Genomic DNA, 12,428 nt, shown 5'->3' on the forward strand with positions numbered 1-12,428 from the left:
CTTCAAGTTGCAGTTGGTGAGGAGCAAAAATGTCAAGTCGACTGCGTTCAAAAGTTCATGACCTTAGATCACATGGTTGTTGTAAAGGTCATTCAGTGGACACACAGTCGCAAGTCTGAACATTTTTATACCCATAATGCAACAAACATTGAAAGGTGGTAACCAACGTTGGTCAACGTCTTGACAAAAGTGATCCTCTCGAACACGCCCATTGTAAATTCATGTCTCCCATTCAAATACAAAAAAGCTAACAACCGGAGTTGCTTCAGCTGGAAGGCCTAAGAGTGTTTGTCACTTGTGTACATTGGAGCAGATATGTAGTGTCCTACGTTCATGATCTGGTGGATTTACAAAGCAGTATAGGAGGAATCAGTTTAGGCTTAGGTCAGAACCAGACACCTCTGAGTGTGCATCGTGCAGTGTTGGAGAGCGACTCTCCATTTGAGCTGATCTGTAATCATGACCCGCTAGCACCTCCCCCGTTCAGAGGGGAATGAGGCAATCTCACAGAGTTACACACAAGGATACTTTATTTACATACAACAGACATCGAATGGAAATGGTGGGAATGGTAGTGTTTTTTAAACATGCCCAGCACACCATCCCACAGAGATATGATTGAGATATTACTGTGTAGGACAGAGGTGAGCTTTGCTATTCTCTCTGCCACTGCTTGGAGGAGACTGCAGAGATCTGAGTGTGACCATAGAGATCCTGTTACTTGTCAAATTTACAACTTATCTAAGTACTTGTTGCATTAACAACTTGTCTAAATCCTATCATCAAACGAGTTCAGCCAGTGTTGGCTGTGGATTGACTGCATTGTTTGAATGGAATGTTGGCATATTGGCAGTTAATTCGAAAAATGTATGGAATCGTTCATCTAAAACTGTCTGGCTAGACCACTCCAGGACCTTAATGTGCCTCTTCTTGAGCCACTCCTTTGTTGCCTTGGCCGTATGTTTTGGGTCATTGTCATGCTGGAATACCCATCCACGACCCATTTTCAATGCCCTGGCTGAGGGAAGGAGGTTCTCACCCAAGATTTGACAGTACATGGCCCCGTCCATCGTCCCTTTGATGCGGTGAAGTTGTCCTGTCCCCTTAGCAGAAAAACACCCCCAAAGCATAATGTTTCCACCTCCATGTTTGATGGTGGGGATGGTGTTCTTGGGGTCATAGGCAGCATTTCCTCCTCCTCCAAACACGACGAGTTGAGTTGATGCCAAAGAGCTCGATTTTGGTCTCATCTGACCACAACACTTTCACCCAGTTCTCCTCTGAATCATTCAAATGTTCATGGGCAAACTTCAGACGGGCCTGTATATGTGCTTTCTTGAGCAGGGGGACCTTGCGGGCGCTGCAGAATTTCAGTCCTTCACGGCGTAGTGTGTTACCAATTGTTTTCTTGGTGACTATGGTCCCAGCTGCCTTGAGATCATTGACAAGATCCTCCCGTGTAGTTCTGGGCTGATTCCTCACCGTTCTCATGATCATTGCAACTCCACGAGGTGAGATCTTGCATGGAGCCCCAGGCCGAGGGAGATTGACAGTTATTTTGTGTTTCTTCCATTTGCGAATAATCGCACCAACTGTTGTCACCTTCTCACCAGGCTGCTTGGCGATGGTCTTGTAGCCCATTCCAGCCTTGTGTAGGTCTACAATCTTGTCCCTGACATCCTTGGAGAGCAATTTGGTCTTGGCCATGGTGGAGAGTTTGGAATCTGATTGATTGCTTCTGTGGACAGGTGTCTTTTATACAGGTAACAAGCTGAGATTAGGATCACTTCCTTTAAGAGTGTGCTCCTAATCTCAGCTCGTTACCTGTATAAAAGACACCTGGGAGCCAGAAATCTTTCTGATTGAGAGGGGGTCAAATACTTATTTCCCTCATTAAAATGCAAATCAATTTATAACATTTTTGACATGCGTTTTTCTGGATTTTTTTGTTGTTATTCTGTCTCTCACTGTTCAAATAAACCTACCATTAAAATTATAGACTGATCATTTCTTTGTCAGTGGGCAAACGTACAAAATCAGCAGGGTATCAAATACTTTTTTCCCTCACTGTAGCTAACAAACATACAGTGCAGTGAAAAAGTATTTGCCCCCTTTCTCTGTTTTTTGCATATTTTGGATTTTGAATGTTATCAGATCTTCAACCAAAACCTAATATTAGATAAAGGGAACCTAAGTGAACAAAAAAACACAACAATTACATACTTATTTCATTTATTTCATAAACAAAGTTATGCAACACCCAATGCCCCTGTGTGAAAAACGAATAGCCTCCTTACACTCAATAACTGGTTGTGCCACCTTTAGCAGCAATTACTTCAACCAAAAGCTTCCTGTAGTTGTTGATCAGTCTCTCACGTTGCTGTGGAGGAATTGTGGCCCATTCTTCCATGCAGAACTGCTTAACTCAGCGACATTTGTGGGTTTTCAAGCATGAACTGCTCGTTTCAAGTCCTGCCACAACATCTCGATTGGGTTCATGTCCATTCTAGTATTCTAATTCCTAATTCTATGAGTATGACCTGCAGAGCCAGAAGGATGGGCTGATGTCTGGCCCCCTAGCAACAGCCCCTAGTGACCAACCAGTGGCCATTGTCATAGATGTGAAGGGCCAGTTTATGACCCCCTAGCCTGCTAGGCTCCTGCCGGGGGAGGGACGTCTACTGAAGAGTCAGAACGTTTGTGTCTCTGAAAGAGGGCTGTAGACATGTGCAAGTGCAATGGTCAGGTGTGAGTGTAAGGGTATTTTCTTTAGTGCTGCCACTTCCCTGCATGTAGAGAGCATGTCTTAGGCTGGACACAGTGGTTGTCTGGATCGTTAGTCCCCATTGACTGGTGTTCACCCGTGTTCCCATTATCAAACAGTTGGGAGAAAAAGCTGCTTTTAAGTGTTGACAGATAAAAGGCTGTAGATCTTCCGAGTGACAACAGAGTGACAAGAGTATTCATATGTGTACTGATAATTAGGAGTACAAAACTAGGGTATTTGGTGCAGTGTGTGGGATGGTGTTAGAGTCACCGGCAGGGAATTTGTAACATGCAGTGGCTCATGAGATTTAAAGGGCTACTGCACTTCCTGATTTGGTCTCGTTTTAGATTTGGTTCATTAAGAAATGCTTGCGGCCATGGCTAAATTCATACGTGAGTTGGTTTCGGGGTGTGGTTTGATGTGGGTGTCTCGTGTGTGTTCGCAGGTGGGAAGAGTTAGCCAAATGATTTAGCCAATTAGCTTCAGCTGGCTCCTGTGCACCCGTGGCAAAATTGGTTTGACTTTGGATAGCCTATCTCTGGGGATAGTTAGGGACCGTTAATAAATTACACAATGTAAATCTGACAATATTTTAATGTTGCACAACTTTTTGTTGTCTCATTAAATGCTTTCAATATTTCAGTATTGTTCACACCGTCTTAAGCCTCATCCCCACCCATCTCTTTAAGAATTAAATGAAATTTTGGCGCTAGCAGACTTGATATCAGCCCCACAGACCTCCTGAAAGCAAAAAATACAAGAACATTTTCAATAAATATGCATGTGTTTGTCCGATTTGGACACAGATTATACCAAACGAACGGGCTGCTCAATTCGCATCGGTTGGTGTAGGCCTATTGTTTGTCCATGTCCGACAGAGGGGGCCAACACTACAAGTGAAATTAATGTAAGTAATGTAAGTACCACAAACATTTTGAGATTTTTGGGGGAGAATCCATGTACTTTCTTGCACCATCTGTTTGAAACATTATATGGAAAGGATTCAAAGGGTGAAAAGAAAAGTTAATTTACATTTAAAATGTGAATACATTTTTTATTTGATACTCAATATTATTTTTTAGAAAAAACATATTTCTATGATGTATTTGAGGCTGTGCCAATTGAGTAAGTCTCACAGAAATATGGAGCAGTCCACTGTATTCTACAGCTCTCCAGCTTTCTGTGGATATAAAGGTTTACTAGTCTTCATGGCCCTCTTTATATTGACTTTTATCCAGCATAGCAAATACAGTATAGGCGAAAAATCTCTCCAAGGTGGTCAGCTGAATTAAAAAGAGAGGGACAACAATGTTACAGGCGAAAACCCAGAACAGGCTATGAGACTTCTCGAAAACCTGCTGAGTTATTTCGGTAACACTTGCACATATAATGCATCATGGTTATTATGCACTGTAAGACTTGTCTTAAGCATGTTTTACCCCTTATAAAGTCTTATTATAATTTCATAATTATCCTCACAAAATAACACTTATTTTGAGTCAATTTAAAATGTCCTACATAGAGACAACTTATTATAAACCTTAGGGTATTATAAGACATTATAACTCCTCCTACATGTTTGTAACAAATAATAAAGCATTACTATAGGATTTAGGTAAAGTATTACCATCATTTCAAGCAGCTAAATTAATGTATTCACAGATTTCAAAGGAGGACTGTTGAAAAGACTTAAATTAGCGCTGTATCCCAAACATGTCTTTAACCCAAATCCCTGATCTGTTAGTCCAACCCCTTTTCCATTGCCCATAGCAGCAAAGGACATGGGCACGTACCCTCCTGCTTCCTCCATCCAGAAGCTCTAGTCTCTCATGTAACTTTATCAGCAGGCTTCTATGGTCTGATTGAGGCACCATCCCACCCCTGACACCAGTGTAGCAAAGAGGCAATCTGCGACTGCTACATCAGTTTTTTGAATTTTAAATGAATGATACATACCCATTGATTATTGAAGAATATTACTTATAAATGCCTCATGACCTTAGTTAACTGTCGTACCTCATCAGAACCCAAAATATAAGCTTGTTTAACTCCATTGTTTGTAAATAATGCAATTGTAAACAAACACAGTATAGCCTCAAAACATGGTTGACACTATAATGTTGATATCCTGGATGGTCTGTCCTTGCATCCATAGCTCTGTCTATGATTTTGAGAGTGGTTACATTTCTCCAGGTCCATCCCTCAGCTTTTTCCCAAAAAGTGCCACTTTGTTATTATTTGAACTGCAGATTGATTGTCCCTTTAAGGTGGTCAAAAGGGGATTATGCAATTCCTTGCTTATTAACAAATATATTACCCAAAAAGACTATCACATACAAGTGAACATTTACCGAGCATTATTTACCTTAAATTGTATTATTATTATTATTATTATTATTATTTTAAAGGGTGCAATCTCCCCCCCAAAAATGTTTTGCATAATAATATTTTCACGGAAAGCACAAAACACCAGGAAGAGATGGGCCATATCACCCTGTTCAGTGAACAGTAGGCTATTTGGAGAGAAAAAGGAAGTGTAGCCTAATTTTGTTAAGACTCCCTCGAACAGTAATAACACTGGTATAAACTAATGGAGGGCACGTGTCTCAAAGTTACAGTAAAAAAATGACTATATCGACTCGCGATATAATAAAACACGCTTGGATAGTCTACTTCAGCCGTATCTCTGTCATGTAGGCTAAAAGCGGTACATGATCCATTATTCATCCGTTCTGGCACTCTGCTGAAGAGCTCTCCTGTGCGTAATCCCCGGATGAAGCTGTCATGGCTGCCATTCGCTGAGCTGTCAAACCTACAAAAGAAATGAAAAAACCAACCGAAGTCTCGAATTATACATCGACGTTGTCCAATTGTATCGGAGCTGTACTCTGCGGTAAATATATTTCGGTTCAGATACATTGATGATATTAACTTTTTGTCATGCATTTTTTCTTTCCACTTTCTCACATGAGCTGTTTATGTATATTTCATTCAAATCAATAAACTGCCATGTCAGCCAGCGGTTCAAAAGCTCATACTTCACAGTAAATGTTTTACAAGGCAGTGAGGCAAAGGTGATGATGAGTGATGGTCAAAGCAAAATATGAATCGCTTTTAAACAATACATTCACGCGTTTGTTTGTTACATGTTAATGAAGCTTCTCAGTCAGTTTGTTTTGTTCAAGCCGAACAGCACAACATAAATGGCTGACAGCTTTGATCTAATGCAAAGCTAACAGTAACATTCTGTAATAACCTTTCTTTAGCGGCAAGCAACCAATTTAGCGTTGAATATTTTCTTCTACTGAGACCCATTGGGAACAGGTGGGCTTGTTTACCTATTTCAAATGCAAGTTTGGTCAGATTTGGTCAATTGTAGCAAGTCCTTTGGTCAGTCACATTGAGAAACTTGCATGGCACACCATTTGAGTAAACGATAGGCTAATTGAGTTATACATTTCCCCTATAGTAAATAGTCTCAAATGTAATTAGGCTACATTGAATCTGCAACAGGTGGATCAGGATGACCCATGATGTGGGTTGTGAGATCATGCACTACACTGGCAATTAGTCACGCAGGTAGGCTACAGAGTAGTTTTGAATTGAGAATATTGCTAGTTACTAGCCTTATAGTGAAGACTAAGGTTTTTCATTTTGCATTTATTGACTGTGGTAAGAACAAAGGCAAACATAACACAATTCTAGTTGACATAATTGATTACAGATCAGGATAATTTGATGACCATTTCAAACATATATCCTAATATATTATTTTCTCAGGTCCGGTCTCTGTGTGGGCTGTACACTGTAGATTCTGAGTGAACATTTGCATATGATCTTTGATGGTTGCCAGTTTACAGACCAGGATATTGTTGAGTTTGGTGAAAATGTTTTGTGCTATTTAGGCATCTTCTTTCAAAAATATGAAGCCAAGTTAAATCAATATTGTTGACTGTTTATGTGAAAATGTTTTTGTCTATAATGAATTGCTGGCTTGCAAATCAATTGTCGATTGTTTCTTTTAAATCTGTTACAGAGGCCTGAATTGACATGGATCCAGCGCATGCTGAATTAGATGTCCCTGCTGGAGGTAATAGTAAAGTTGTCGATGATGAGGACAAAAATTGGCACAAACGACTCCGTCTCAGGAAAGCTGCCGTTCAGCCCCCAACTATGCAAAGTGAAGATAAGCATTGGCCAAATAAGATGGGGGACAAGGAGAAAAGCACAGAGCAGAGGTATTTGAAGAAGACACCCCTTAAAGCACAAAAGAGTCAACATGTGACAAAGGTTTATGGAAATATACTCAGGTTTAGATGTTTTGAATGCAAAGGCAGCACAGAATTCAGCCCTAATGACTTACTGAGGCACTTTCAGGAAACTCACCCAGGAAGCCAACCAATCTTTCCTTGTGACATTTGCAGTTTTATTACACAGGAATTCTCCCGCCTTCAAGTTCACCAATTAGGCCACAGAGACACTTTTGTCAGCTGCAACATATGCAATGACAATGTCCAGCGCACTCTCTTGCAGCTCACCACACATTTAAACATGCACCACAGCTTGAATGGCCACTACTCTTGCGAGAAGTGCAAGTTCTCCACAAGAGATGTAGGAGTATTTTTGGAGCACATGTATCTACATAACATGATGCCGCAAGCAGGTGGCATGGCTGATAATTCAAATCCTGCTGACCCGGATTTGCAGAGACATCTCATGGCCAAAACAGCACAATTCCCCTTCAGTTGTCAGTTCTGTGACTATAAAGCGCTTCGAAAAGATATCATCACAAAGCACATGGCCACCATCCATGGTAAAGAGACTAGCCAAAAAAACAAGCTGAAAATGAAAGAGTTTGGTCCTAAAACAGTAGATAACTCATCCCCAAGACTGAAGCACACAGTGACAAGGAGTACAGTGAGGGAAAATAACTGGATGTCACAAGGCTGTCTTTCTCTGTCGGGGGAAGGATTCCTGGATAAATATTGCAGATTGTCAAATCCAGAGAGGGCTTTGGAGGAGACCCAGCAATTTTTAGAGAAGTCTGTTGCTGCTGAAGCTCTTAAGACTGTACTTTCAAATGTACCCAAAGCCATGACTTCCTTTTCAAACTCTGACAACTGCATGATATCCAACCCTGGATTCCCAAACACAGGCAAGGACCTCACTGTCCTCATGCTCAAAAACAAGATTTCAGTTCCTCCGAATGGCACTACTGAAGCAATTGGTTTAAAAATGGTGGAAGGCAAAAAACATTTGGTTCTCAAGGTTACACCATCAACAAAGCAAGAGACCACTGACACAACAAAGACGTCATTGTGTGTCACTGAGCAGGAATCAGAGAAGATTGCTTCTCAAACTAGTGCTGGGGACTCTAATGCAAATGGATGCGAATCAAATTCAATTATCCCTCCAAAGACCAAGCCACCCAGTTGGCCAGGATCATTCTTGACACAAAATGATGTTGCCACTATTTCAACCCTAAATGAGTTAGTAAAATATGATCAAATTCAAGAAAATAGAGAGAACCAGGAAACAAGGGTTGGCCAAGTGCACAGAAACAATGCAGAACCCAAAGATGTGAATCACTGTGAAGATACGGCAGATGAAATCAAAATGTCAAAGTTGCCAAAGGAGAAAAGTAAAAAGGAGCAAAAATCCTTTCCTGAAGCTCTGCGCTCTTCCAATACTATGGGGGACAAAAAAAGGGTGCGAAAGAAAGTGGTCGGCCCTAAAACTGTAGAGAAAAAATCATCACCAGCATTAAAGCTCCTCCTGAAGAAGAACCCAGTTAAGGAAATGCAGTGGATGTCACAAGGTCCTCTTCCCCTGTTAGGGGGAGGTTTGCTGAATGATTGCCACAGTCTAGAGCACCCACAGAAAACTTTGGAGAAGACACAGCAATTTCTTAAAAGAGCACTGTCAACTGAAAATGGCAAAAAGAAACAGTCCAAATGTCCCAAGACTGACCAGAAACACAACTCCAATGTGGTCACCAGGTCATCAAAGTCAGAGGGAGGCCTTATTCAAAACCCTGGACATTTCAGCCCCAGAGGTAACAACCTTAGTGCCCTCATGGTAAAAAACAAGATTTCAGTTCCTCCCAATTGCATTACAGAGGCCATTGGTTTAAGAATGGTGGATGGCAAAAAACATTTGGTTCTCAAGGTTACACCATCAGCAAAGCAAGAGACCTCTGACAAAACAGAGGCATCCTTGCATTCCATTGAGACTAAAGAAGACAACACCGCATCTAAAACTTGCACTATGAGCCAGAACAGTTTAGTCGTTGTCGATAAAAGCCAGCCAAATTTGAAAATCGCTCCAAGCACCCCAACAAACAGTAGCCTAGAATATCATTTCGAAAATGTGGAGCTTCCAAACACTGTCAGTTCTGAAAACACAGGAGGAATGAACAATGGCATGGATTCTCATGTCCTGGATGGCCAAGATTGTTCAAGGGTAGGCCTACCTCATGTATCTAATGGAGCCAAATCAGCTGGAAATCATTTGGGCCAGATGACGGAGGAGAAGTTGGAAGGAGAAGCTGTGAACTATAACCAGCCTGACCTGGAAGGGGTTGGACCTACAGAAGCTCAGGTCATCATGATGTCTCCCTCCCCCATACTCCATTTCCTTACTTCCCCACAAGGTAATCAAAACTATCTTACTGAAATTAATAAAACTTGATTTGTTAAATGTATTTCCAAATATTTACTTCTCATTACCTGTCATGCATGATTCTGTCCATGCCACTCTATGCTTTCCTGACAGACAATAAATGGAGTCAACATTCTTGTATCAGTTTACTTCTCTTTTTTATTGGACTAATTGTGCTTTGTTCTCTTTTTGAATATTTCAACAGGTATAAAAAACTTGTCAGAGAATCCGGTCAACACTCCAGACGTTTGTTTTCAGGACTTTCCCCCCAATACCACGCTAAGAGATGTAGGAGAACAGGAGGGCTTTGACAGGATATGCCTCTCACCACAGAAAAATGAACAGACAGTTAGAGGGAAGAGGCAGAGCGAGCTATCTACAGAAGACTCCCCTGAGCCCCGCTCAAAAGCCTTCCGGAAAGTTGTGGGAGAAGAAGAGGCCTCACCAGCAGCGGTGCATCACCGGGAGCCAGGCCCTAGAGATGTGGAGAGGACCCTGAAGCTATTGCCATTAAGTCTCACTCAACTCATTACACGTCCAAGGGGAGACCAGCCTGTTGTAGTGCTAAATCACCCAGACACAGACATTCACGAGGTCACAAATATCATGGAAACAGTCCACAGGTACAAAGGAGAGGTCCAAAAAGTAGTGCTGTCTCGAAAAACAGTGAAGGCCCTTGCAGCCATGGGTTGTGATATGTTTAGGGCAAATGCCCCAGCGAATGAACGTGGGTGGCCTGAGAGCAGAGTGAAAGAGAGATTCATCTTGAAAATGAAGCTGAAAAAGATGAGCAGAAAGAAGTACAAAGTGGTGAATGCAATCTCACACAGCACTGAGCCGCCATTAAGATTTAGCTGCTGGTTTTGTGGCCGAGTCTTCAGTGATCAGGAGGTCTGGATTGGCCATGGCCAGCGCCATCTGATGGAATCTACTAGAGAGTGGGATAGGCTGGAAAGTGAAAAGTCATAAATGTCACCTACACTGGATACAAAGTTGAGAAAGGTGCTCCTGTACAAAAGCAATGGACAGAAAAGATGATAGATGGAAATGATCTTAATTTCACTGTCTTATTAGAGAAATAATGTTGATAATAATGACTTAATAAGTGTCCAAAATCAATATAACTTAATGTGAGTTCTTCCAAAATACAGGCCTCTAATAATAGGGCTCTAGTCATTTGTGCATTTTCCGTTGCTCAACTCGAAGTATTTAATTTGAAACCCACTTATTTTTCAGTGCTATCATCATTTTAGATTGGAAGCAATCTATTTGTTGTTTCAGTTATGTCTAGCCAAGATGCAATGCTATTTAAGTTGACCTAAGTGCACTGTCATAAGGAATCTTTCACAGAACACTGTAATAAGGACACAAATTAGCACACCCTCAGAAGCTCTAAACATGAAAATGTAATGTTATACGGGTATGCATAGTGTGTGTGGTAAGAGTATTCATTTGGGAGGGGATGGCAGATTTCCTTTGTTACTAGGCTATACCAACATTGTTTAAAAAGCTATTTTATTTGACGTTTTATTTCTGATTTTTTTTTTTTGTGATTGGCCATAGAAAAGAGTGAATGTGTTTGTTTTGTTTGTATGCATATAGTACTTAAGAAAAATATTAATGGTTTCAAATATAGTATTACACCTGTGTGGGGCTCATTTTGTTAAGTTAGTCTGCGATAGTAGCAGGAGTAGTCTAAAGAATATACCTTTTTATAATATTGTGTAGGATGGTTGACTGATGGCATTTGTGCATATAACAATGCTGGTTTTACATGCAACAAATATTGTTTTTCTGAAAGAAATTCCTATTGTGACTTGAAATGATAATCTGTTTTTTAATTGCACTGTGAACGGACAGTGAATATTTATTTCCATTACTTCACTTTATGAATCTTATCACAGTCTTGATACATGTTATTGCATGTATCCTTATGTTCTGATGATATCACAGTATCCATGGCAAGGGCTCCTTTTACAGTAGTTAGTCAGCCCAGGACCATTGATCAAGGCCCAAATCACAAATACACGTAGCACATCTTTCTGAGCACACTTTCTTCTTGCACACTTCAGCATTAGTCACCCATCATTTATTTCTTCAGATCAACAGAAAATAACTGGTTTGTAGTAGTATTGAGAAGTCAGAGAAATAAGTAAAATTCTGACCTAGAAAACATTTGTTTTTCACCAAGTGCCTGACCTTTTTTGTTACACAATGAATATGTATTTATCTTGATACACCTGGTAGCATTATGTGTTGAACAGATCAATAAATACGAATAGTTTGACAATATATGTGTGATTCTTGAACATGTGCAGGTGTAGGATCTTAGTTTTTCTCGATTGCTAAGACACTTTAAATTAAACTGGGGTCCACTTGATCTCCATCATAACCTAATGAGCACAATAGTATTATTTTTTTGCAAAACTGTAAGTAATTTCTCATTGCTTTCACACACAATGCAAATGCTAAGCACATTTTTGCAAAGCAGTAAACACAACTCTCTACAAAAGACCCTAAACTCAGTTGAGTAAATTATGACAAACAAAATTATACATTTGGTCATAGCTGATACAAATTACTCCCATGAATGTGAACCTGTGCAAAACTTCTTTGCAAAATTGTTCAATCAGCAATCAGTCCTTATTCATGCCTAAAAGATGTCACCTGTTTGCAAGAATGGACCAAGTAAGAGGCTGAGGGCAAGGACAAATGAGAGGTAGAGGGGCCCATAGAGGAAGATAGTTCAGCTCTCAGTTAAAATGGATAAAGGTAAAATAAAGCCTTTCTGGATATTCATGGTCTTTGGTAAAAATCATTTTAGGAAAAAAGAATACAGCCCCTGCTGTGATAATGTTTACTTGCCTTTTATAGTGCATACTATAATTATAGTATCAACAAATGGCCCAGACAGTTAGTATTTTTTGGGCCATTCTGTAACGATTGATTGATATAACTTTTCATTAGATGACAAGTTGTATGTTTTGATGGAGGTAGTTGA

At 40.4% G+C, this 12,428-nt stretch overlaps 1 protein-coding gene across 1 annotated transcript; it reads left to right on the forward strand.

The window, feature by feature from the left end:
- Nucleotides 1-5,406: 5,406 nt before the first annotated feature.
- LOC121553572 (zinc finger protein 518A-like) lies at nucleotides 5,407-11,717 on the forward strand. The gene is made up of 3 exons (XM_041866798.2): nucleotides 5,407-5,660; nucleotides 6,804-9,419; nucleotides 9,633-11,717. Exons 2-3 carry the CDS (start codon nucleotides 6,818-6,820, stop codon nucleotides 10,394-10,396), a joined length of 3,366 nt encoding a protein of 1,121 aa, XP_041722732.2. The 5' UTR covers nucleotides 5,407-5,660; nucleotides 6,804-6,817; the 3' UTR covers nucleotides 10,397-11,717.
- Nucleotides 11,718-12,428: the final 711 nt, after the last annotated feature.

Source organism: Coregonus clupeaformis, chromosome 37, assembly GCF_020615455.1.
Source record: "Coregonus clupeaformis isolate EN_2021a chromosome 37, ASM2061545v1, whole genome shotgun sequence".
NCBI lineage: Eukaryota > Metazoa > Chordata > Actinopteri > Salmoniformes > Salmonidae > Coregonus > Coregonus clupeaformis.

Bases quoted from the DNA above. Each gene is read 5' to 3' on its own strand.
- LOC121553572 (XM_041866798.2), top strand. From the start codon at position 6,818: ATGGATCCAGCGCATGCTGAATTAGATGTCCCTGCTGGAGGTAATAGT. The intron at 9,420-9,632 runs GTAATCAAAACT...ATATTTCAACAG, and splicing joins TTTCCTTACTTCCCCACAAG to GTATAAAAAACTTGTCAGAG.